The sequence below is a fragment of the Hyperolius riggenbachi genome, chromosome 1 (assembly GCF_040937935.1).
Source record: "Hyperolius riggenbachi isolate aHypRig1 chromosome 1, aHypRig1.pri, whole genome shotgun sequence".
In the NCBI taxonomy this organism is placed as follows: domain Eukaryota; kingdom Metazoa; phylum Chordata; class Amphibia; order Anura; family Hyperoliidae; genus Hyperolius; species Hyperolius riggenbachi.
Genome location: NC_090646.1, coordinates 624,845,186 through 624,872,502, shown reverse-complemented (window position 1 = coordinate 624,872,502; position 27,317 = coordinate 624,845,186). Strand labels below are relative to the sequence as shown.

The following is a 27,317-nucleotide window of genomic DNA, read 5'->3' as shown; positions in this document are numbered from 1 at the left end:
GCCTCACTCAGAGGGTGAAGGACAGAATCTCTGCTCATAAATCTGCACTTAGAAAAAAACGAAAGGAACAAGCAGTCTCTGCTCATTTTACGGAAAGGTCACACGGAGTGGCATCATTACGGTTTCAGGTGTTGCAGCAGATTCATAGACCCAGAAGGGGTGGGGGCTGTTTAAAATGATTGTTAAAGGCAGACGCTTGGTGGATTAGACAATTGGGGACTCTGCATCCTTGGGGGTTAAACTGAGAATATGATTTGTTACCAGTATTGTGATTTGACTTTATTGAATTTTGAGAAGGTTATTCGCCATATTGCAGGCCTCTCTGCTATTGATCACTATTTTTGTCAATTAGCTACTGATTATTAATTCCCCTATTCCCAGTTTTTTATAAAATGTTTATAATAAAATAATTTTTTAGGAGGAGAAGGTGGTTGAATTTCATGTCCAGTACACAATACCTTTGGGCCTTGCCCTTTTTTCTTTTGCTATTTCTCTCTAAAAACCGATTAGTGGCGGTGTTATGTGTGTCTGGTATTTACTAGATTCACATGCCTAATGGTGGTCAATGAGGGTTTATAGCAAAACAATTTGTGATGTGCATTTTCCTTTGAATCCACTAGATGGCATTTTTACAATGTACGCGTGCGCATGCGGGTGATGCGACATATTTGACGCATGACATCAATGCGTCTTACGCGGTAGTAATGCGACGTCTTTTGACGCGTTGATGCGACTTTTTTGACGCATTGGTGTGACGTTTTCGGCACACCGTTCTGTGATTGGAGGATGTAACATTTTGGATACTCCCATGTGACGTTTTTGGGTGCCTTTTTTGAACTTCTTTGTTCAGGTATGTGATTGGACAGCTGGATGTTGCTCCTAGTTCTCCATCAGGTCCACCTTTGTAGTGATTGGTTATAGCTTAGGGGGGAGGGGTATAAATAGAGTATAGGCAGGTAATGGTGACATGCTATCAATTGACAAAGAACGGTTGATCCGTTCGAAACGGCGACAGTCCATTGTGAGCAGAATTGGGCTGCAATGAAGGCGTAACCTATACCTGAGGAGATCTTCATGCATCTGTATGCAGCTAATAGCTATCACTACTACTGAGCTATAGTTACATTTCGGAAGTCCGGATGTCATGGCTATTTTTGTTCACATTTTTTTGTGAATAAATAACCTGCTTTTTAAGAATTCGGTCATTTTTTTGCTTGTAGAACCATTGCCAGCGTAATTTAAGGTAATTGTCCCAGTGGTCAGAACAGTGAGAAATTTTTCTCATCTCTCTGGAAGCTCTGTTTCAGGCATCTTGAGAGGCAGTGATGTTGAGAGATCTGTTCCAGGAGGAGATCTGCCAATAGGAAGTAGGGCGGGAAGCCGTATTGAGGTAGGAATATAAGTGGAATACCTTAATTCGGATGGAATGGGGGCTGTTGAGGGAGGTCGCAATATCTCTGGGAAGGAATCAGTTTGCTCATTTCAACACACCTTGTGGAAAGATCCACTCTGCTGACCATATTTTTGATGGTCTTGCCCCGTTTGGAAGAGAACAATGAAGGTTCTTTAAATAGTACCCCGTAATTTGAATCCTGCTGGAGTATTGGCCAATGCTTATTGGCCACCTCACGGACCAAACCCGACTGCCTGCAATATGTTTGCACAAAAGGAATGCGCTTGATCTGCCTATCAGTTTTAGGGTGCTTCTCCAACAGTGATGACCTAGAGATACATCCCACCTCTATCTTCACCTTCTCCAGCTCTCCAGGATCATACTCCTTAGCTTCAAATTTATTGATCAGTTTCTCTGCCGCCTTCTGGTACCCCGGTTCTGTGGATGCTATCCATTCTGGCCCGCAAAGGACTGTCCCTTGGGTATAGCTTTAATCACGTTTTTATTGTGAAAGCTATCTACTCTCAGTAGGTTGTTCCGATCTGTAGGTTTAGTATATAGATCGGTTTGCAACCCCTTTTCTGTCACTGCGATGGCTACATCCAGATAATGTATAACCGTGTCAGAGCAATCCATTGTGAATTTAATGGTTGGACATGCAGAGTTTTCCTCATCCACCATCAATTCAAGCTCCTCTTGCTCTCCCTTCCACAAAATTAATACATCGTCTACAAATTTAAAATAACCAACAATATTCACACAATACTTCATGTTGCTAACAAACATTGCCTTTTCGAATTTGTGCATAAATAGATTAGCAAATGATGAGACCACAGGGGACCCCATGCTCGTGCCTTGCCTCTGTAGATAATAATTTTTAAATTTAAAGTAATTATTCAGCACCATTGCCAGACAATCAAGCAAGAAGTAAATAAAGGGATGTTCTAGGGTTGTTTCCAACAACAGTTCCTCAATATATCTCATTCCTTCTTCATGAGGAATGGAGGTGAACAACAAACTCTGCACATCCAATGTTGCTAGCCATAATTTATCCACCACTGAAACATCAGTTAACAGCTGAAGCAAATCAGTATTGTCTTTCAAACATTCTAGAACACCTTTGACCAGTTCCTGCAGATAGAAATCCATATATTTGGACAAGGGATAAATAATAGACCAGATAACAGACACTATCGGGGCAGCCTGGAGGGTTCTTCATACTCTTGTGTATCTTGGGTAACAGATACAGGAGTGGTACCTGCGGATGTTCAACCACCAAAAAGTCTACTATACTTTTATCTATGAGTCCCAAAAGTAGGGAGTCATTCACCATGTGATCAACTTCAGACTTAAAGAGAATCTGTACTGTAAAATTCTTACAATAAAAAGCATATCGTTCTATGCATATGTTCTCCTGTGCCCCTCTGTGCAGTTTCTGCCACTCCCTGCTGCAATCCTGGTTTGTAATTGCCATTTTTATGCAGTGTTTACAAATAAAAGACATAGCAAGTGAAAGGCTGAGAGTAGCTCAGTGTGTGAGTCATACAGAGTGTGCAGGAGGCCTGGAGAGGGTGTGTATAGCTTCTATCCAATCACAAGCAGCACAGCACATTCCAGCCTGACTGCCTGAGCCCAACAGACCCGACAGAGGAGAGAAGATTAGATCATATAACAGAGATAACACAGCCACTGTGCAACTAGGAAAGGCTGCAGTAAGACAGAGCACATTAGAACAGCTATAGGAACTTATAGGATAGAAGAAATAACGCTCACAATTTTAATACAGAATCTCTTTAATCACCCAGGTGGGATCACATCTACAGTTCTCATAATGGTCAGTTATCTGTAGCTGTCTATGTGCGTCTGCATCACAACAGTAGCCCCTCCTTTCAGTGGCGGACACAGCCAGCAGTGGGCCCCTGTGCAAAATTGTAATTGTGGGCCCCCTATGACCTGCGCCGCGCGTAGCGCGCCGCGGCAAAATATGGGCGTGGCTACAACCTGCGGCGCGCGAAGCGCGCCGCGGCAAAAATTAGTGGATAGAACCTACGCGCCGCGGCAAAAAAATGGGCGTGGCAATGACCGGATGAGGGCGGAGCTAACTGTAACTTAAAGCGAACCCGGGGTGAGGGTTTATTTCCTTTTAAACAATACTAGTTGCCTGGCGGCCCTGCTGATCTATTTGGCTGCAGTAATAAACTGAATTACACCAGCAACAAGCATGCAGCTAATCTTCTCAGTTCTGACAATATTGTCAGAAACCCCTGACCTGCTGCATGCTTGTTCAGGGTCTATGGTTGAAAGAATAAGAGGCAGAGGACCAGCACGGCAGCCAGGCAACTGGTATTGCTTAAAAGGAGAGAAATATGGCAGCCTCAATATTATTCTCACCTCAGGTTCCCTTGAAAAGTGCAACGCAAAGACAGTGGGCCCAAGTTTTGGTGACCCTTTCCCCAGAAAATTCACATAATTGTGCAGGTTTTCTCAAGAAAATACACATATATGCCCAGAAAATACGTGCAATCATGTCGGCAGATATGCCCAGAAAATACGTGCAATCATGTCGGCAGATATGCCCAGAAAATATGTGCAATCAAGTCGGCAGATATGCCCAGAAAATACGTGCAATCAAGTCGGCAGATATGCCCAGAAAATACGTGCAATCAAGTCGGCAGATATGCCCAGAAAATACGTGCAATCAAGTCGGCAGATATGCCCAGAAAATACGTGCAAACAAGTCGGCAGATATGCCCAGAAAATACATGCAATCAAGTCGGCAGATATGCCCAGAAAATACGTGCAAACAAGTCGGCAGATATGCCCAGAAAATACGTGCAATCATGTCGGCAGATATGCCCAGAAAATACATGCAATCATGTCGGCAGATTTGCGAAGAAAATACATGCAATCATGTGGCAGACCTGCCCAGAACATACACCTGCTAATATAAATAAAACAAAAACATTTACTCACCTGCAGCAGCAGACCTCCTGTCCCAGCCTCCATCCGGCGCGCAGCTCCCATGGGTGGTTGGGTGGATAGGTAGCCTAGTGGGTGGGTGAGTGGGTGGGTGGGTTGGTAGCCTGGTGGGTGGGTGGGTGAGTGGGTGGGTTGGTAGCCTGGTGGGTGGGTGGGTAGGTAGCCGGGTGGGTGGGTAGGTAGCCGGGTGGGTAGGTAGCCTGGTGGGTGGGTGGGTAACTAGCCCGGTAGGTAGGTAGGTAGCCCGGTGGGTGGGTAGGTAGGTAGCCTGGTGGGTGCGTGGGTAGCCGGGTGGGTGGGTAGGTAGCCTGGTGGGTGGGTTGGTAACTAGCCCGGTAGGTAGCCGGGTGGGTGGTTAGGTAGGTAGCCGGGTGGGTGGTTAGGTAGGAAGCCTGGTGGGTGGGTAGCCGGGTGGGTGGTTAGGTAGGTAGCCTGGTGGGTAGGTAGGAAGCCTGGTGGGTGGGTAGGTAGCCGGGTGGGTAGGTAGGTAGCCGGGTGGGTAGGTAGGAAGCCTGGTGGGTGGGTAGGTAGGTAGCCTGGTGGGTGGGTAGGTAGCCTGGTGGGTAGGTAGGTAGCCGGGTGGGTAGGTAGGAAGCCTGGTGGGTGGGTAGGTAGCCTGGTGGGTGGGTAGGTAGGTAGCCTGGTGGGTGGGTAGGTAGCCTGGTGGGTGGGTTGGTAACTAGCCCGGTAGGTAGCCGGGTGGGTGGTTAGGTAGGTAGCCAGGTGGGTGGTTAGGTAGGTAGCCGGGTGGGTGGTTAGGTAGGTAGCCGGGTAGCCGGGTGGGTGGGTAGGTAGCCTGGTGGGTGGGTTGGTAACTAGCCCGGTAGGTAGCCGGGTGGGTGGTTAGGTAGGTAGCCGGGTGGGTGGTTAGGTAGGTAGCCGGGTGGGTGGTTAGGTAGGTAGCCGGGTAGGTAGGTAGGTAGCCGGGTGGGTAGGTAGCCGGGTGGGTAGGTAGCCGGGTGGGTGGTTAGGTAGTTGGGTGGGTGGTTAGGTAGGAAGCCTGGTGGGTGGGTAGGTAGCCGGGTGGGTAGGTAGCCGGGTGGGTGGTTAGGTAGGAAGCCTGGTGGGTGGGTAGGTAGTCGGGTGGGTAGGTAGGAAGCCGGGTGGGTAGCTATCCGGGTGGGGGGCCCGACTCCTATCCTCCCTCCCTCCCTTCCTTCCTCACCTCGGGGGGCCCCCTCCCGATATGCGCGGCGGGAGAGCGAGCGGCAAATGCAGGAAGTCTTCAGGGCTCTCCAGGCATCCGCTAGAGGCCCAGCCGCTGAGTCTCCAATATGTCTCCAACTGGAGACATATTGGAGACCAAGCGGCTGGGCCTCTAGCGGATGCCTGGAGAGCCCTTCCTGCATTTGCCGCTCGCTCGCTCGCTCTCCCGCCGCGCATATCGGGAGGGGGCCCCCCGAGGTGAGGGAGGGAGGGAGGATAGGAGTCGGGGGGCCCCCCGGGAATAAAATAATAAAAAAAAAATATATATTAAAAAAAAAAAAAATACTTAATGGGCCCCTGAAGAAAACGGAACTTCAGGGGCCCTCGTGCGGCGGCACGGCCTGCACGGCCGTATGTCCGCCCCTGCCTCCTTTGTCTGCTTTGATCACCAAAATAGCCTCATTATTCCTAAGAGTCTGCAGTGCTAGCTTCTCATTAGGTGACAGAGTAGGCCTCACTGCATTCCTCTGCCCATTCCATGATTTCTGCACCTCTGAAAAAAAAACAATTTCTTAACCCCTTGGGGTCTGAAGGATATGTTTAGTATGAAATGCTTCCTGTAACTAATGTGTTGTTTTTCCTCCCTTCTAGGTTCTGATGCAATGTCATCGGTGGTGGGTGGTGGAGAGAGGGAGCAAACGTATCCCTGGGCAGTGAGTCTATGCTATGTAGTGATAAGTTGTCTGTATTGATTTATCGTTATGCATATCTTTTGATTGTAAACTGTTTATGCTCATGTTTACTAGGTGTATTTGTGGGTAGACACCTAGAGTGTAGTGCCCAGAAGAATTTGGACTTACCCCTAGGCATAAATCCCAACTTTTGAAGTTGCCAAAGAGGGACACTTAAGCCACGCCCCATGCGACCTTAAGCCACGCCCCTGCTTTTGCAGGAGGGTGACACTGGGGGAGGAGGGTAGGAGGAGGGTGCCGGTGGGTGGGGGAGGAAGGTGCCCCTGGATGGGGAGTGGGGTGCCCGTGGGTGGGGAGGAGGGTGCCAGTGGGTCATCTTACCCATCCATGCACACGTACCGGCAGCCAGCTTCACTCTGTTTCCTGTTTCCTATGATGTCATAGGAAACAGGAACTAGAAGAGAAGAGCTGGCTGACACCCAGATCATTTTTTTTTCACCTCTGCCCAGCCAGCCGGGACACTGGGGGGTGATAGCGGGATAGCAGGAGGAGCCCCCCAACCTGGGACAGTCCCGCAGGATGCAGGACAGTTGGGGGGCTTGCCTTAAGGGTTAGCATGGACTTTGCTGTGGCCTTGCTGGTCAGCTGACCATGGGGGTGGAGTCTATTGTACATGGGTGTGGTGCACTAATGCTATAAGTTTGCTGTGTTCTGTTGGGTGCGGAAGGGGGGAAACCCTGAAACATGTAGTGTTTAGCAGCTTTTCTGCTTAAACGCAAGTTTAACTATTGCCATTGGAGTGCCTCCTTCATTCATTCATGCTTTTTCTATTGTGCAGATGGTGCCCCACAGGAGGATTGTGCACTGGCGGACCAGGTTATTGTCCTGGGTGAGTGACAGTGTTTGGGGTTACACCTGATTCTGGATGTTTCATGTAGCAGCATTTATACTTACCAGGTGCTTCATCCAGCCCAATGCCGGCCATGGGCTCTATCACAGTGTTCCTGGGCCCCTATGTTCCTCCGCTCTTTTCCCTGGTATATTTCACCCTGGCTGCACGCATGCCCCTGTCGTACTGCCGTGGTCCAGGCCGTTCTGCACCTGCGCAGTACTAACCACGCAGGTACAGAACGCACCCGGTGATGACTGGGGAATGTACCGGGGGATACGATACAGCGGGGGAACAGAGGGGCCAAGGAGGATGGCGATGGAGCCCACGGTCGGCATGGGTCTGGAGGAAGCCCCAGGTAACTATAAAAACAGCTACAAGAAAAATCTCTGGTACACCTTAAAGTTGGCCAGTGGCCACACACCATTCAATTAACTACTTAAGCCAATCTGGACGGATATATTTGTCCAAAAATCGCCACTCAAAGGCAATCTGGATGAACATATCCATCCAGCAGTGTTGCAGCGTTTGCGCACGCATATCCGCGTGCAGGCGGCTTGTTCCCCGCCGCTATTACAGGAGATCGATAGGGGAAAGAGGAACGAGTGTTCCCCTGAGGCAAACGATCCCTTGAGAATGAATCAAGATGCCTCCAATCAGGAGGTATCTTAATTCATGAAAACGTATGTCACAAGTTGTAAAAATAAATAGCTTTTGCAGTGCTCGCACTTCCTGGTATCTTCCAGGAGAGTGCTTAGCGCCACCTAGTGGGCAAAAAGTTAATTTAAGGTAAAAGTAGAAAAAAACCAATGCACACTGAATAAAAACGGATTGACCCCCCCACTCCCCAAAAATTACAGGTTTTTTTTTTAAATACATAAATAGTTACCTTAGGGACTAAACTTTTTAATATGTATATTGTGAAGGTATATTACTATTATTTTGAGCCTATATGAGCTTGTAATTAGTGATGGATGCAAAACTGAAAACATGCACCTTTATTTCCAAATAAAATATCTGCGCCATACATTGTACTAGGGAAATATTTTAAACGTTGCAATAACCGGGTGAAATGGGCAAATAAAATGTGTGGATTTTATCCACAGTAGAACATTTTATTTTAAAACTATAATGGCCGAAAACTGAGAAATAATGATTTTTTTAAAAAAAATTCTTATTATTCCTGTTAAAATGCATTTAGGATAAAGAATTCTTAGCTAAATGTACTACCCAAAGAAAGCCTTATTGATGGCGAAAAAAACAAGATCTAGATCATGTATGTGTAAAAAAAATATAGGCGAATGAATGGAAGGAGTGCTGACGGGAAAAATGCTTCTGTCCTAGAGGTGAAAACACCTGCGAGCTGAAGTGGTTAACAGATCCAGTTTTACATCAATTCGATAATTACGATCAGTTGTTCCCAAAAATCAAAAGCTTTTTTTTTCATTTGTTCAAGAAACCTGATCGAATTTCCCATGTTTATTCAATAAAAGATTAGGAGTGGTGGATTTTTCTGATCATTTTTTTTCAAAACTGTATGGTGTGTGGTAGGTTGTCAATTACTTGATGTACAGACTCAAGCAGTTTTTTTCTGAGTTTTCAATCATTTTTTTCATAATTGGGGAAAAATGGAACATATGTATGTGGTACAACGGTCAGATTTTTGAAATGTTGCAATCAGTAAAAAAAATTGATTGCAGTTCTTGAATCATAATGATATTTAAAAACATTTATGGTGTGGGGCCACCTTTAGAATAAGTTACCCTACCTAACATGTAGAATACTTACTTATACACTGGGGTGGTGGAGGATCCCATGTACTCTGTATAGTGCATTGTATAGTCTTGGATCCACTCATTTTAAAGCCTTTGTCACATTCGAATTCCACCACATAGTTTAATCTGTATGGACCATAAAATCCTGAAAGCTTTTTTGAGTTTGGCACATTTGGTGAAGGACAATCAACAACTATAAGAAATATAAACACCAATTACCACTGCTGAACATTGAAAAAAATGTAAAAAAAAAAAATGTAAAGTAATACATTTATATGCTGAATATAAAATAATTTCTGGTTTGTAATTATAACCTGACCATTAACAATAAAAACAAGAACAGTATTTACTAAGCTTCACTTCTGGAGAAGAAACATTCAGCAACCCTAGCAAAATGAGCATACAGTGGGATGCAAAAGTTTGGGCAACCTTGTTAATTGTCACGATTTTCCTATATAAATCGTTGGTTGTTACTAGTGTTGGGCGAACACCTAGATGTTCGGGTTCGCGAACGTTCGCCGAACATCGCCGCGATGTTCGGGTGTTCGCGCCGAACTCCGAACATAATGGAAGTCAATGGGGACCCGAACTTTCGTGCTTTGTAAAGCTTCCTTACATGCTACATACCCCAAATTAGCAGGGTATGTGCACCTTGGGAGTGGGTACAAGAGGAAAAAAATATTTGAAAAAGAGCTTATAGTTTTTGAGAAAATTGATTGTAAAGTTTCAAAGGAAAAACTGTCTTTTAAATGTGGAAAATGTCATGTTTCTTTGCACAGGTAACATGCTTTTTGTCGCCATGCAGTCATAAATGTAATACAGAGAAGAGGTTCCAGGAAAAGGGACCGGTAACGCTAACCCAGCAGCAGCAGCACACGTGATGGAACAGGAGCAGGCGCAGGAGGAGAAGGCCATGCTTTTTGAGACACAACAACCCAGGCCTTGCATGAGGACAAGAAGCGTGCGGATAGCATGCTTTTTACCGCCATGCAGTCATAAATGTAATAAAGATAAGAGGTTCAATAAACAGGGACCGGGCGTCAACGCTAACCCAGCAGCAGCAGACGTGATGGAACAGGAGGAGGCACAGGAGGAGAAGGCCACGCTTTCAGGTGCAACTCAGGCCTTGCATGAGGACAAAAAAAATGTGTGCGCAAAGCAGGGGAGGACTGGCCCAGGGGGACGGGGGGCAATTGCCCCCCGGGCCGCCCGAATCTTAAGTAATTAGGGCCGGCCGCTGCTATACGCAGCGGCCGCAGACATACCACAGGTGACAGGTTCGCAGTGGGGATCGCAACCTCGCGCGATATTTCCCGGCAAGTTGAAGTATCCAATCAAAGAAGGGGCTGAGGCAGCCGGCCGTGGTGTGCCCTTGTGCGTGGCTGCGCCTGCGGTGGATGTGAGCGGCACAAGGACACAAATAGCTTAGGTCTTCTCCGGCCCGGTGGGTTGACCCTGCTTGACTCCGCCCCCCGCCTGGAGCCATTGCCACCCGCAACGTGCTGCTGTGCCTGCGGTTTCATCGGAGTGAGCTGTCTCACTCTTCAGCTTTCTGTGCTGGGGGGGCTGGGGGCCTGGAGCTGCGGCTACGTGTGGCTGGCCTGGCTGGAGGAGTCGGACACAGTCCTCCCCTGTGCTGCTGTGCCGGAGGTGTCGTCGGAGTGAGCTGTCTCACTCTTCAGCTTTCTGTGCTGGGGGGGCTGGGGGCCTGGAGCTGTGGCTACGAGTGGCTGGCTGGCTGTCCTGGCTGGAGGAGTCGGACACTCTGGGGGGCTTGGAGTCGGAGATGCCACCTATAGCTGCTTGCTGCTGTGGAGGAGGAGGAGGTGTAGGACTGAGGAGACAGGAGGATAGAGGAGGTTGGGTCCAGGTCGCCAGAGGAGAAGGTGGTTTTTATAAATTTTGTTTCTGTACTTCTTCTCCCTTCTTGTCACTGAGTTACTCACACTTTGCTGCCTGCCCGCTACTGCTGTCAAATTCAATTCTCTGCCCAGGCCAGTGCCCTCTGAGTTTTTTTTTGTGTGATAATCATCTCCATTCTGACCCTGGCCTGAGGGGGAACATTTTTTCTTCTTGTGGTGTGATTGGTGGCAGGGGAGGGGGGAGGCAGGCAGTTAGGCACTGTCAAACAGGTAGTTGGAGGGGGGGGGGGGTAGGTGCCAGACAAGTAGTTAAGTAGTTTGTATGGTGGGTGGGCAGGAGTGGGGTTAGGCATCACCAGGTAGGTAGGTAGGTTTGTGTGTGTTTGTGTGTGGGGGGGGGGGGTTGTTTAAAGGAGTTATCAGGCATTTTTAATGAAATAAGTGCTACTTACCCGGGGAGGGGGGGGGGGGGGGGGGTAGGTGCCAGACAAGTAGTTAAGTAGTTTGTATGGTGGGTGGGCAGGAGTGGGGTTAGGAGTCACCAGGTAGGTAGGTTTGTGTGTGTGTGTGTGTGGGGGGGGGGTTGTTTAAAGGAGTTATCAGGCATTTTTAATGAAATAAGTGCTACTTACCCGGGGCTTTCTCCAGCCCCACGCTCCCAGCATGTCCCTCGCCGCAGCTCTGCAGTCATCCATTCGCTGCCACTGCCTCCCAGTCCCTGCCGATGGCACCAGTCCGACCTTGATGTCGGCCTGTACTGCGTCTGTGCGAGCAGCACTGTCAATCACCGCCACGTGGACCGGAGTGTACTGCGCAAGCGCAGTAGTTCTGCGTCTGCACAGTATGCTCTGGTCCATGTGGCGGTGATTGACAGCGCCGCTCACACAGGCGCAGTCGGCCTGACGTCATCGCCGGGGGCTGGGAGGCAGCGGCAGCGAACAGCTGACTGCAGAGCTGTGGCAAGGGACATGCTGGGAGCTTGGGGCTGGACGAGCCCTGGGTAAGTAGCACTTATTTTCATAAAAAAAAAAAAGCCTGATAACTCCTTTAAGGTTAGGCATCAGACAGGTAGATTGTGCGGAGAAATGGGGTTAGGCATCAGGCACATAGTGTGTGTGTGCGTGCGTGTGTGTGTGTCTGGGGCTGTTAGTCATCACAATTTGAAGATTTGCACACAAGAAAGATATGGCTTTGGGCTGGGGATGCCGTGAAACGGGCCTCTAGTTTGTGTTGTCCCCCCAGGCCAAAAGGTCCCAGTCCTCCCCTGGCGCAAAGCAATGCAATGAGTAGTTTTCAGGACACAATGGGCTATTCGGAGGAGCTATTCCCACCCCCACAATCTTCTACCTGTGAAAGGTCAATGGAACAGCCACAAATGTTGTGCCCGGATTCACAACCTTTTTCTGTGGAAAATGCACCTCGCACTGAAATGCAAGGCGAGGCCGAGGATGAACATGACGTCAACAACTCAACATGACGCAAAATGGGGGCGGAACAGAAAGCTGCTTTCAATGTTTTGAAGGCCTTAATTGCCTCCGGTGGCCAGTTAGATGCATCATTCATCACACCCAAATCCCAGAGCCATGTGTGCAGGAATTTGAATCTTAGGAGGTGTACCGAGATCATCTGGACAAGTGACCAAGTGACAAGTGACAAAGTGACCAGTGACAAAGTGACAAGTGACAAAGTGACAAGTGACAAAATGACAAAGTGACAAGTGACAAAGTGAGAAGTGACAAGTGACAAAGTGACAAGTGACAAGTGACAAAGTGACAAGTGACAAAATGACAAAGTGACCAAGTGACAAAGTGACCAGTGACAAAGTGACAACTGACAAAGTGACAAAATGACAAAGTGACAAAGTGACAACTGAGAGGTTGTTCTGGGGAGCTCCACTGCACTCAGTCGCATATGAGGAGAGGTCTCGTCGGGACTGCTGATCCTCCTCAGCTTGCTCAAAGCCTTGAGGGTTCCTGAAGATCCTCTGCTTGGAGTTCGCCAGGGTTCAGCTTGGTGTCGGGGTCGGCGGCGTCCTCCTCACTCCAACGTGGCAGATCTTCTGTTGAAGGAAAAAAAACCAAACATTGTTAAAAGTCCAGTACCGCTTCTGAAGGACTCACCAAGAGATGCAGGAGCGCTTCAATCTAGCGCACCATCGCTCGCTGGGTGATGTCCCTGCCTACGCGCTGGAATTCTACGCTGCACATGCCAGCACGCTTTTGCGCAGTGCCGAGGCGCATTCCAGCAGCTAGTAGCTACCAAGCTTCTGTGGATCTGATTGGGCCACCATGTTGGATCTCTGCCAAGTCCTCCAAAATTTTGAGCAATCCACGTTGCGTGACTGAGCAGTGACAACTCTACAGTCAGCATTACAATACCACTGCTGTGTTTACTGAAGAAATCAATGTTGAAGATGGAAACCGCTGGCATGATGCAAGTGGGGGATTCTGAAGATGAAAACGATCAGCGTGATGATACCAACATCAGGCAACCTGCCTTAGGAAACGCTGGTCCCAGCTATGACAAAGAACAGGACGAGGAACAGCTGGAGTTGGAGCAGGAATTGGATGCCCCCACTGCCGAGGGACAGAGCGGTGCACATTGGACTTCCACAATTTAGCGGGAAAGGACAGCAGAAGAGGAAGAAAGTGATGCTGGTGACGAATATGGTGCATCACAACAATCACAACGCTTACAAGAACATGAAGACAGAGGAGTCTGGCAGGACTCTCTGGCACACATGGCTCAATTCATGCTAGACTGCATTGAACGCGGCCCGCGCATTATTCACTATTCATTATTATTCATTATTCTGGAATCTGGACAACACCAATTACTGGGTTTATACCCAGTTTATACAAACACAATGTTAAAAAACTGATTGAAGAAAGTGTCAGACACAGGGGCGTAACTAGAAATCACAGGGCCCCCCTGCAAAACTTTGGATGGGGCCCCCTACCCCTGCACACTGAATAGGGACTGTCTACAAATCGTTGTCTACAAAAATTTGTATGATTCCTTATCAGTGGCTGAGCAGATGCAGTCATTAGAGCAATTGTGCAGATAAAAGAAAGTTTTTTCCTCTCCTTGCCCTTAGTTGTCAGTCTCTCAGGACAGGGCCCCCTGTGGCTTCTGGGCCCCCCTGCGGCTGCATCCCTTGCAGGGTCTATTGTTACGCCCCTGGTCAGACAGGTCAAAAATGGAACAATTCCAGCAGGCCCTTGAGGATGGAGACTTTAGAGAGGAGATTGACATCCTCCTCCTTCTCTAGCCAGTTGTACGCCGACAGACTGACTTCAGCAAACCCAGGAGGACCAGGAGGGCAGCAAAGAACACAAGCTGCTGCTAGTGCCGAAAAGGGAATGGTATTGGCAGTGTCTTTGGAGTGGGAACATTTTCTGACACCCATGCAGCAGCCCACAGAACAGCAATCGGGCAGTTCCACGTCCTCCAACACCAATCGCCTGGAGAAGATGGTCAAGGTCCAGGACTACATGTCAGATGGCGTAGCTGTGTTGAACAATCCATCTGCAGACAGACGGTGAGTGTGACAGGCAGCACAGAAGGACCATGGCAACTCACTCATAGTACCACAGTTTGATAGTGCTGCCCAAAAAATTATATGGATCCGTGGACCCGGGCACTGCGGGCAGTACTGGGAAGTGGGAACGCAGATTTTAGTACCTAAACACACGATACAACATGTTTTCCGGGGTCGGACTCTGAGGCACATACAGATGGTCCGGATCATCATCCTCATCATACAACTCTTCTCCTGAGTCTGACCCACCCACCACCTCTGCCACCCCAACATCCCCAGACACAGACCCCTCATCGTCCTCAACATTAACTTGGGATGCTGGCCTGAGCCAGACCTCCTCCTCCACATCAGGCCCCATCATCTCCTCAATGGCAGCCCTCATTAATCGTTCTGGCGACGGACCGATGGACACAACATTCTCCTCCGTACTGTTCTTGTTTTATACATAAATGTAATAAAGATAAGAGGTTCAATAAACAGGGACCGGGCGTCAACGCTAACCCAGCAGCAGCAGACGTGATGGAACAGGAGGAGGCGCAGGAGGAGAAGGCCACGCTTTCAGGTGCAACTCAGGCCTTGCATGAGGACAAAAAAATGTGTGCGCAAAGCAATGCAATGAGTAGTTTTCAGGACACAATGGGCTATTCGGAGGAGCTATTCCCACCCCCACAATCTTCTACCTGTGAAAGGTCAATGGAACAGCCACAAATGTTGTGCCCGGATTCACAACCTTTTTCTGTGGAAAATGCACCTCGCACTGAAATGCAAGGCGAGGCCGAGGATGAACATGACGTCAACAACTCAACATGACGCAAAATGGGGGCGGAACAGAAAGCTGCTTTCAATGTTTTGAAGGCCTTAATTGCCTCCGGTGGCCAGTTAGATGCATCATTCATCACACCCAAATCCCAGAGCCATGTGTGCAGGAATTTGAATCTCAGGAGGTGTACCGAGATCATCTGGACAAGTGACCAAGTGACAAGTGACAAAGTGACAAGTGACAAAGTGACAAAGTGACAAAATGACAAAGTGACAAAATGACAAAGTGACAAGTGACAAAGTGAGAAGTGACAAGTGACAAAGTGACAAAATGACAAAGTGACAAGTGACAAAGTGAGAAGTGACAAGTGACAAAGTGACAAGTGACAAAATGACAACTGACAAAGTGACAAAATGACAAAGTGACAAAGTGACCAGTGACAAAGTGACAACTGAGAGGTTGTTCTGGGGAGCTCCACTGCACTCAGTCGCATATGAGGAGAGGTCTCGTCGGGACTGCTGATCCTCCTCAGCTTGCTCAAAGCCTTGAGGGTTCCTGAAGATCCTCTGCTTGGAGTTCGCCGGGGTTCAGCTTGGTGTCGGGGTCGGCGGCGTCCTCCTCACTCCAACGTGGCAGATCTTCTGTTGAAGGAAAAAAAACAAACATTGTTAAAAGTCCAGTACCGCTTCTGAAGGACTCACCAAGAGATGCAGGAGCGCTTCAATCTAGCGCACCATCGCTCGCTGGGTGATGTCCCTGCCTACGCGCTGGAATTCTACGCTGCACATGCTAGCACGCTTTTGCGCAGTGCCGAGGCGCATTCCAGCAGCTAGTAGCTACCAAGCTTCTGTGGATCTGATTGGGCCACCATGTTGGATCTCTGCCAAGTCCTCCAAAATTTTGAGCAATCCACGTTGCGTGACTGAGCAGTGACAACTCTACAGTCAGCATTACAATACCACTGCTGTGTTTACTGAAGAAATCAATGTTGAAGATGGAAACCGCTGGCATGATGCAAGTGGGGGATTCTGAAGATGAAAACGATCAGCGTGATGATACCAACATCAGGCAACCTGCCTCAGGAAACGCTGGTCCCAGCTATGACAAAGAACAGGACGAGGAACAGCTGGAGTTGGAGCAGGAATTGGATGCCCCCACTGCCGAGGGACAGAGCGGTGCACGTTGGACTTCCACAATTTAGCGGGAAAGGACAGCAGAAGAGGAAGAAAGTGATGCTGGTGACGAATATGGTGCATCACAACAATCACAACGCTTACAAGAACATGAAGACAGAGGAGTCTGGCAGGACTCTCTGGCACACATGGCTCAATTCATGCTAGACTGCATTGAACGCGGCCCGCGCATTATTCACTATTCATTATTATTCATTATTCTGGAATCTGGACAACACCAATTACTGGGTTTATACCCAGTTTATACAAACACAATGTTAAAAAACTGATTGAAGAAAGTGTCAGACAGGTCAAAAATGGAACAATTCCAGCAGGCCCTTGAGGATGGAGACTTTAGAGAGGAGATTGACATCCTCCTCCTTCTCTAGCCAGTTGTACGCCGACAGACTGACTTCAGCAAACCCAGGAGGACCAGGAGGGCAGCAAAGAACACAAGCTGCTGCTAGTGCCGAAAAGGGAATGGTATTGGCAGTGTCCTTGGAGTGGGAACATTTTCTGACACCCATGCAGCAGCCCACAGAACAGCAATCGGGCAGTTCCACGTCCTCCAACACCAATCGCCTGGAGAAGATGGTCAAGGTCCAGGACTACATGTCAGATGGCGTAGCTGTGTTGAACAATCCATCTGCAGACAGACGGTGAGTGTGACAGGCAGCACAGAAGGACCATGGCAACTCACTCATAGTACCACAGTTTGATAGTGCTGCCCAAAAAATTATATGGATCCGTGGACCCGGGCACTGCGGGCAGTACTGGGAAGTGGGAACGCAGATTTTAGTACCTAAACACACGATACAACATGTTTTCCAGGGTCGGACTCTGAGGCACATACAGATGGTCCCGATCATCATCCTCATCATACAACTCTTCTCCTGAGTCTGACCCACCCACCACCTCTGCCACCCCAACATCCCCAGACACAGACCCCTCATCGTCCTCAACATTAACTTGGGATGCTGGCCTGAGCCAGACCTCCTCCTCCACATCAGGCCCCATCATCTCCTCAATGGCAGCCCTCATTAATCGTTCTGGCGACGGACCGATGGACACAACATTCTCCTCCGGAGAGGGCTGCTGCTGACCACTGGCTGCTGGGGTGGATGTTATAGCTTGCGTGGGGCGTTGGCTGTTGCTGTTGTTGGGAGTGCTGCTCACAGCGGAGGTCTCTGAGGAACTCATGGTGAGCTCATATAGTGGTTGGCGGTGAGTGGAGTATTACTGATCCCAGCAATATACACACTGACTGGCAGAGTACGCAATGCTATATAGTCTGGCTGAGCGGTGTACACAGAGTGTCAGTAAACAATGGTATAAAGTCTGGCTGAGCGGTGTACACAGAGTGGCAGTAAACACAATGCTATATATAGCGTGGCTGAGCGAGGTGCACAGTGGCAGTACACACAATGCTATATAGTCAGGCTAAGCCGTGTACACAGAGTGTCAGAAAACACAATGCTATATATAGCGTGGCTGAGCGAGGTGCACAGTGGCAGTACACACAATGCTATATAGTCTGGCTGAGCCGTGTACACAGAGTGGCAGTAAACACAATGCTATATATAGCGTGGCTGAGCGAGGTGCACAGTGGCAGTACACACAATGCTATATAGTCTGGCTGAGCCGTGTACACAGAGTGGCAGTAAACACAATGCTATATATAGCGTGGCTGAGCGAGGTACACAGTGGCAGTACACACAATGCTATATAGTCAGGCTAAGCCGTGTACACAGAGTGTCAGAAAACACAATGCTATATATAGCGTGGCTGAGCGAGGTACACAGTGGCAGTAAACAATGCTATATATAGTGTGGCTGAGCGAGCGGTGTACTACTGTTCCCAGCAGCGACACACAATGACTGGGGGGGACCCTGGCTAGCGTGGCTGGAGAGCGAACTACCCTGCCTGCCTACCCAAAGCTAAACCCACAGACAAATGGCGGAGATATGACGTGGTTCGGGTATTTATTTACCCGAACCACGTGACCGTTCGGCCAATCAGAGCGCGTTCGGGCCCGAACCACGTGACCCGTTCGGCCAATCACAGCGCTAGCCGAACGTTCGGGGAACGTTCGGCCATGCGCTCTTAGTTCGGCCATGTGGCCGAACGGTTTGGCCGAGCACCGTCAGGTGTTCGGCCGAACTCGAACATCACCCGAACAGGGTGATGTTCTGCAGAACCCGAACAGTGGCGAACACTGTTCGCCCAACACTAGTTGTTACGATGGAAAATGTCAGTTAAATATATCATCATTCTAGGAGACACGCACAGTGATATTTGAGAAGTGAAATTAAGTTTATTGGATTTACAGAAAGTGTGCAATAATTGTTCAAATAAAATTAGGCAGGTGCATACATTTGGTCACTGTTGTCATTTTATTGATTTCAAAACCTTTAGAACTAATTATTGGAACTCAAATTGGCTTGGTAAGCTCAGCGACCCCTGACCTACATACACAGGTGAATCCAATTATGAGAAAGAGTATTTAAAGGGGAACTGAAGTAAGAGGTATACGGAGGCTGCCATATTTATTTCCTTTTAATCAATACCAGTTGCCTGGCAGCCCTGCTGGTCTATTTCTCTGCAGTAGTATCTGAATAACACCAGAAACAAGCATGCGACTAGTCTTTTCAGATCTGACTTTAAAGTCTGAAACACTTGATCTGCTGCATGCTTGTTCAGGGGCTATGGCTAATAGTTTTAGAGGCAGAGGATCAGCAGGGCTACCAGGCAACTGTTATTGATTAAAAGGAAATAAATATGGCAGCCTCCATATACCTCTTACTTCAGTTCCCCTTTAAAGGGGTCAATTGTAAGTTTTTTTCTGAAGAGTAGCAACATGGGGTCTTAAAACCACTCTCAAATGACCTGAAGACAAAGATTGTTCACCATCATGGCTTAGGGAAGGATACAGAAAGCTGCCTCAGAGATTTCAGCTGTCTGTTTCCACAGTTAGGAACATATTGATGAAATAGAAGACCACAGGCTTAGTTCAATTTAAAGCGGACCCAAACCAAACATTTTTTAATTCAAAAGATTTAGTTGCACCACTCTGACACATACAAATATAAATAAACACTCCTTCAAGCCTATGAGCATTTCAGTGCATGCTTTTCACCCTTCTCTTTGCATATCTAGGGTTATACAGGTGGCAGCCATTAGCAATTCCTCCTTTGCTGGACACCATCTACTCCACCACTTTGCCGGATTATTTGCCGGCAATATGAAAGGAAGGTCTATTATAACAATAGGGAGTGCGCTGGACATAAATTGGTATGGTAATAGAGTAAGGTAAAAAAGGTTTTTATTTACACCACCATATCATTAAACAATTTTCCAGATAATATATCCATTCATATATATAGATTACTGCATATACACTTTTCAAGCAATCTCTCCGCTCACATAAACATTCACTCATGGTTCCCTTAAAAAATGCTCAAATTAGCATAAAAATATTTGTACATATGTACATAAAATTGATTGTATAAAAAATTGAGAAGTTGTGTACAGGTATCTGGAAGCCTTCTCCCAAAAAATTTTGATGGCTTTTTAGGGCTAAGTTCATGGGCCCATACAATTTATAGTATACTTGTAACGATCGGTGAAGCACAGAGAGAATCTGATTACCGGTGATCTGCAGTATCACTGGGAATACAGATATATACCAGATTATATGTGATCTGCAGTATCACCGATAATCCGATATACAAGCTAACCTCTGTTCACCTGAGTAGAATGTAGTGTTTGGTGTAACAGTAACACTTTGAGGACTAAGCCTCAGTGCAGTAAGGTATACTGCACGGATTCCTTCCGAAGACCTGGACTCTCCAAGACGGGAGGAGTCAGGCTGCGAGTAGGAAGGATTGTCTAAAAGTAACACGCTGGAGGAAGTGTCACTGATAGAACGGGGAACCGCCTCCAACAGTGAGGTCAGTTCTCGAGGTCGGACAAGCCAGGTCGTACACACACGGACAGATAAGGTACAAATACAGTAGACGGAGGCGGAGTCTAAAGTACAGGCAGGGTTCGGTAACAGGGTATCAGAAATATCGAGGTACAAGATCAGGAGGCAGAAGCAGAGTCTAAGGACGAGCCGGGGTTCGGCAACAGAGTATCAGAAATATCAAGGTACAAGATCAGAGTTCAGGAGGATAGTCAGGCAGGCAAAAAGTCATAACAGATAATCACAATCAAACTAGTACTTTAAGCTATCAACATAAACTAGCTAAGTGTAGGATTACAGCTCCAGCTGGTCCCGGCACACTTGCTGATCTGACTATGGATCTGGGTGCTCCCACGTATGTGATCGCATTCGCACGCCAGACAAAGAGCAAGTGAACAGCCAGCAGTATATATACACAAGGACCTTTCCAGGACCTCCCTAATTGCTGGACCAATGAGGGTGTGGAAAAATGTCAGCTGACCCGCCTGGTCAGCTGACTCACTTCTGACTGTTATTTAAACTCAGCCTCTGTGCGCGCGCGCGTGTCACTCTGAGCCTTGGTGGACTATCAGTCCCAGCCACACCAGTACTGTCTTGCAATGTATCTAGTGAACCGCTTGCGGGGCCGCCTCCAATGCGGATTCCGCCGTTCTCAATGCGGATTCCGCCGTTCCCAATGCGGATTCCGCCGCTCTGCCTAAGCGGCATGCGGCGGTTTTTCCGCGTTGTGAAGCCCTGCTGGACGCGGAAACAGCCGCCTCACTATGAGAGACGGCGGCTCTTCCGCGTTTCCTCACACTACCCCCCACCCGAGGAGTGGACTCCGGACAACTCCCACCAGGTTTCTCGGGATGTAAGGCGTGAAACGCTTTCCTTAATTCGTCCGCATGCATGCGGTTCCCAGGTACCCATTGTCTCTCCTCAATGCCATACCCTTTCCAATGTACGAGATATTGTACCGAGTTTTGTACAATACGTGAATCTAAAATCTTTTCTACCTCGTACTCAGGTTGGTCATCTACCAACACAGGAGGAGGAGGAGTGGGACCCACATGGACTGCTGGCTTAAGCAGGGATACGTGGAAGGACCTTACCCCACGCATGCTAGCGGGAAGATCAATGGAATAAGTAACGTTGTTGATCTTCTTAGCTACTGAAAATGGACCCACAAACCTGGGGCCCAGTTTATCCGCGGGCTGTCTCAGGGTCAAGTGACGTGTGGACACCCAGACCAAGTCTCCTGGCTGGAACTTCCACTCCAACGAGCGTCTCTTGTCAGCCTGACCCTTTTGACTCTGGAATGCCCTTTCCAGATTACTCTTCACCGTCCCCCAGATGTCTTTAAATGCCCTCTGCCAGGCCTCTAGGGTTGGAAATGGAGAAGAGGTAACTGGCAAGGGGGAGAATTTAGGCGACCTCCCAGTCACAATCTGGAACGGAGAAAAACCAGACGACGAACTTTTCAAATTGTTTTGAGCGAACTCTGCGAAGGCCAGAAATTTTACCCAGTCATTCTGTGCCTCCGCAACATAACATCTTAAGAACTGCTCCAAAGACTGATTAATTCGTTCAGTCTGCCCATTGGTCTGTGGGTGGTAGCCTGACGAGAAAGACAGCTTCATGCCCATTTGGTGGAAAAATGCTCTCCAGAATCTAGAGATGAATTGGACTCCCCTGTCCGACACTATGTTTTCCGGAATGCCATGCAGCCGGAAAATGTGGATGATGAATAGGTCGGCCAATTCCTGGGCTGAGGGGAGTCCTTTCAAGGGCACGAAATGGGCCATCTTGCTGAAGCGGTCGACTACCACCCAAATGACCGACATACCTTCAGACCTGGGGAGCTCACCCACGAAATCCATGGACAAGTGGGTCCATGGCTCACTCGGGGCGGGCAAAGGCTGTAAGGTACCGACAGGTGCCAGCCGGGAGGGTTTACTCTTAGCACATATTGCACATTCCCTAACAAATTCCCTGCAATCAACTGACAGGGAGGGCCACCAGGCACACCTGGCTACAAGATCTTGTGTTCTGGCGGCTCCGGGATGTCCAGCATTTTTATGTGCGTGGAACATTTCTAGGATCTGGAGACGGAAGGGCAAGGGAATGAACATAACCCCTTCAGGCTTCCCTTCTGGGATGTCCTGCTGAAAGGGGCTCAACGTCTCCTTCCAGTCTTCCCAAGTATCCGTTGCAGCCAGCACCAATCTTCGCGGAACAATCGTCTCAGGGACGGAGGGCTGTGCTGTCTCTGGCTCAAAACACCTGGACAGCGCATCAGCCTTAGTATTCTTACTGCCCGGGGTGTACGTAATCACAAATGTGAACCTCGAAAAAAACAGGGACCATCGAGCCTGACGGGGGCTTAACCTCTTAGCCCCCTCGATGTATTCCAGACTCTTGTGGTCGGTATAAACCGTGATTGTATGCTCTGCTCCTTCTAACCAATGACGCCATTCTTCAAAGGCTAGTTTAATGGCTAAGAGCTCCCTGTTACCTATATCGTAGTTTCTCTCTGCTGGAGAGAATCTCCGAGAAAAATAGGCACACGGGTGCAATCTACCCTGTAAGCCTGAACGTTGAGACAGCACAGCCCCCACCCCGACTTCTGAGGCGTCTACCTCAACAATAAAAGGGAAAGAAGTGTCCACGTGTCTTAGTATGGGTGCTGCGCAGAACAGCGCCTTCAAAGTAGAAAATTCCTGTAAGGCCTCAGGAGACCAGTGAGTGGTATCTGCCCCTTTCTTTGTGAGACTGGTGAGAGGAGCAATAACTGTGGAGTACCCCTTTATGAACCTTCTATAATAGTTGGCAAAGCCCAAAAAACGTTGCAAAGACTTTAACCCCACCGGCTGAGGCCACTCCAGAACAGCGGATACCTTGGCAGGGTCCATAGACAGGCCCGAGGTGGAGATTATGTACCCCAGAAAAGCGACAGATGTAACCTCAAAAATACACTTTTCCAACTTGGCGTACAGCATATTTTGTCTCAGTTTGTTTAGCACAAATTTGACATGGACCCTGTGCTCGGAGAGGTTGTTGGAGTAGATCAGTATATCGTCAAGGTATACAAGCACAAATCTACCAACACCTCCCTGAATACCTCGTTGATTAATTCCTGGAAGACGGCAGGTGCATTGCACAACCCGAAGGGCATCACTAAGTACTCGTAATGCCCGTCGGGTGTGTTGAAGGCCGTCTTCCATTCATCGCCCTCTCTAATGCGGATCAGGTTGTATGCACCCCTCAGATCTAATTTTGAGAAGATCTTGGCGTCTGTGACCTGTGTGAATAAATCGTCTATTAATGGTAACGGATAACGATTCTTCACCGTGATTTTATTTAGGCCACGGTAATCGATGCAAGGTCGAAGACATCCGTCTTTTTTCTTAACAAAAAAGAAACCGGCCCCCGCAGGCGACCGGGAGGGGCGAATGAACCCCTTGGCTAGATTGTCACGGATGTACTCCTGCATAGCCACTTTCTCTGGTCCAGACAAATTATACAGGTGACCCCTAGGGGGCATACAACCGGCACGGAGATCGATGGGGCAATCGAAAGGGCGATGAGGAGGTAACCTATCCGCAGCCTTGGGACAGAATACATCCGAGAATTCTGAGTATTGCTCGGGAACACCCTCCACATGAACCTTGGTCTGACCTAATATCACTTTCCCTAGGCACTGTTGGGAACAGAAGTCTGACCAACTGGTTAATTGTCCAGCAGCCCAATTAATCTGTGGCGAATGGAGCTGCAGCCAGGGCATACCCAAAACAATTGTGGAGGTGGTCATGTGTAATACAAAGAAACTTAAACTCTCCCTATGCAGTACCCCAGTAATGACTTCCACCTCTGGTGTCTGAGACAGCGGACGGTCCCTTTGTAGCGGGGAGTCGTCCACGGCAGTAACCTGGATAGGTGGTTTTACTGGGGTGAGAGGAATGCCCAACTTCTCTGCAAACTCGGAGCTCATAAAATTAGCCGCGGAGCCTGAATCAATAAAGGCCTCCGTGGTTTCAGATTTGTCCCCCCATGTAATCGTACAGGGGAGAAGCAACCGTTTTTCTTTTAGGGGTGTGAGCTGGGCGCCTAGGGTGTCACCCCTTACAACTCCTAGGCGGTAGCGTTTCCCGGCTTATTTCTGTTTGGCTTGATGGGACAGTCTTGTACCCTATGCCCCCCTTCACCACAGTATAAACATAGTTGTTCCGACATTCTCCGTCTTCTCTCCACTTGAGTCAGCTTAGACCGACCGATCTGCATCGACTCAGGTGGAGGCAAGACCGGAGACGATTAGACAGAAGGAGACGGGGTTACTAGGGGTGCAGCGGGAGACACTGCGTAAGAAGTCAACCTGACATGATGACTGCCCCTAGTCTGTCTCTGATGGCGTAGCCTACGGTCGATTCGAATGGCCGATGAGATGGCCTCGTCGACTGTCTTGGGCTCGGGTTGGCTCAACATTAGGTCAGAGACTTCATCCGACAACCCAGACAGGATATAATCTAACAGGGCATAAGTGCCAAACCTGGCCGTAACTGACCACCTACGAAATTCGGCCGCGTAATCTTCGACTGGACCCCTGCCTTGCCGTAAGAGCTTAAGCTTCCGCTCAGAGGTCGCAGCAAGGTCAGGGTCGTCGTAAATTACTGCCATGGCTTTAAAGAACTCCTCTACCGAGGTAAGGGCTAAGTCACCGGCGGGCAAATTGTACGCCCAGGTCTGAGAGTCACCAGTTAGCAAGGTCTTAATAAATGTGACCCGTTGGGTCTCAGTTCCTGAGGATCGGGGTCTCAACTCGAAATATGATAACACTCTACTCTTAAAATTCCGAAAGTCAGACTTGTGGCCGGAAAATTTATCAGGTACGGGCATACGTATGTCATCACTAGGAGGGGATCGCACCGAATCAACTGACGTCTGGAGGGTCTGCACAGAGCCAGATAGGGCATCAATTAATGCTTTGTGCTGGCCCAGTGCTTGATGGATCTATCCACCGAAGTGGCAAGCACATTCAGAGGGTCAGCGCGTGCGTCCATCTGTTTTTTGGTCTGGCGTTCTGTAACGATCGGTGAAGCACAGAGAGAATCTGATTACAGGTGATCTGCAGTATCACTGGGAATACAGATATATACCAGATTATATGTGATCTGCAGTATCACCGATAATCCGATATACAAGCTAACCTCTGTTCACCTGAGTAGAATGTAGTGTTTGGTGTAACAGTAACACTTTGAGGACTAAGCCTCAGTGCAGTAAGGTATACTGCACGGATTCCTTCCGAAGACCTGGACTCTCCAAGATGGGAGGAGTCAGGCTGCGAGTAAGAAGGATTGTCTAAAAGTAACACGCTGGAGGAAGTGTCACTGATAGAACGGGGAACCGCCTCCAACAGTGAGGTCAGTTCTCGAGGTCGGACAAGCCAGGTCGTACACACACGGACAGATAAGGTACAAATACAGTAGGCGGAGGCGGAGTCTAAAGTACAGGCAGGGTTCGGTAACAGGGTATCAGAAATATCGAGGTACAAGATCAGGAGGCAGAAGCAGAGTCTAAGGACGAGCCGGGGTTCGGCAACAGAGTATCAGAAATATCAAGGTACAAGATCAGAGTTCAGGAGGATAGTCAGGCAGGCAAAAAGTCATAACAGATAATCACAATCAAACTAGTACTTTAAGCTATCAACATAAACTAGCTAAGTGTAGGATTACAGCTCCAGCTGGTCCCGGCACACTTGCTGATCTGACTACGGATCTGGGTGCTCCCACGTATGTGATCGCACGCCAGACAAAAAGCAAGTGAACAGCCAGCAGTATATATACACAAGGACCTTTCCAGGACCTCCCTATTTGCTGGACTAATGAGGGTGTGGAAAAATGTCAGCTGACCCGCCTGGTCAGCTGACTCACTTCTGACTGTTATTTAAACTCAGCCTCTGTGCGCGCGCGCGTGTCACTCTGAGCCTTGGTGGACTATCAGTCCCAGCCACACCAGTACTGTCTTGCAATGTATCTAGTGAACCGCTTGCGGGGCCGCCTCCAATGCGGATTCCGCCGTTCTCAATGCGGATTCCGCCGTTCCCAATGCGGATTCCGCCGCTCTGCCTAAGCGGCATGCGGCGTTTTTTCCGCGTTGTGAAGCCCTGCTGGACGCAGAAACAGCCGCCTCACTATGAGAGACGGCGGCTCTTCCGCGTTTCCTCACAATACTATAACAGTTTGTCCAACCTATCAACAGATATGTACAACCTTTGCACCTTAAGATACGGAAGTTCCAATCTCCGCTCCAATAATAGCCTGGAGCCCAAGCGCCAATGATTGCCGCGGAGTTCCGTTACTTCCTATGACCACTAAGTATGTCACTTACGGATCCGTGGTCTCAGCGATGTTTATTCGGTGGGTCCAATGGCTCCTCTTTCATCAAGCCGCTCCGGTGACTCGCTGCAAGCCAAGATCGTTCAGCCAAACCGGCTTCAATTGCAGCTTCCGGTCCTCCAATCTTGAGGCGTGACGTCACTTCCTGGTGCGTCTCACTCAAGTTGCTGCGGCTACTTCCTTGCGTTTCACACTGTAAAATCCTTCTCCACTAGTTTTCAGTGCAATTGATCTCCAGTGTCCCACCCCTGGTATATATACATGGCGACTCTACTTTGGCCTCCAGATTCTGATGAAGACGGCCGTGCCGTTGAAACATGTCAATCTATGCTGAGCAGTTGTGAGGGGCGCCCCGTTTAAACTGTGGAACGGTCTACTTTGTTTCAACTGGAGATCAATTGCACTGAAAACTAGTGGAGAAGGATTTTACAGTGTGGAACGCAAGGAAGTAGCCGCAGCAACTTGAGTGAGACGCACCAGGAAGTGACGTCACGCCTCAAGATTGGAGGACCGGAAGCTGCAATTGAAGCCGGTTTGGCTGAACGATCTTGGCTTGCAGCGAGTCACCGGAGCGGCTTGATGAAAGAGGAGCCATTGGACCCACCGAATAAACATCGCTGAGACCACGGATCCGTAAGTGACATACTTAGTGGTCATAGGAAGTAACGGAATTCCGCGGCAATCATTGGCGCTTGGGCTCCAGGCTATTATTGGAGCGGAGATTGGAACTTCCGTATCTTAAGGTGCAAAGGTTGTACATATCTGTTGAT

The 27,317-nt window shown here is 48.7% G+C and overlaps 1 protein-coding gene across 1 annotated transcript in view; it reads right to left on the bottom strand.

The window, feature by feature from the left end:
* LOC137529223 (CUB and sushi domain-containing protein 3-like) overlaps window positions 1-27,317 on the bottom strand; it is a 118,040-nt gene that overhangs the window by 4,900 nt on the left and 85,823 nt on the right. Inside the window, exon 14 of the mRNA XM_068251208.1 lies at window positions 8,888-9,067. Within this exon, the coding sequence (XP_068107309.1) occupies window positions 8,888-9,067 (180 nt within the window). The remainder of the gene's footprint in view (window positions 1-8,887; window positions 9,068-27,317) is intronic.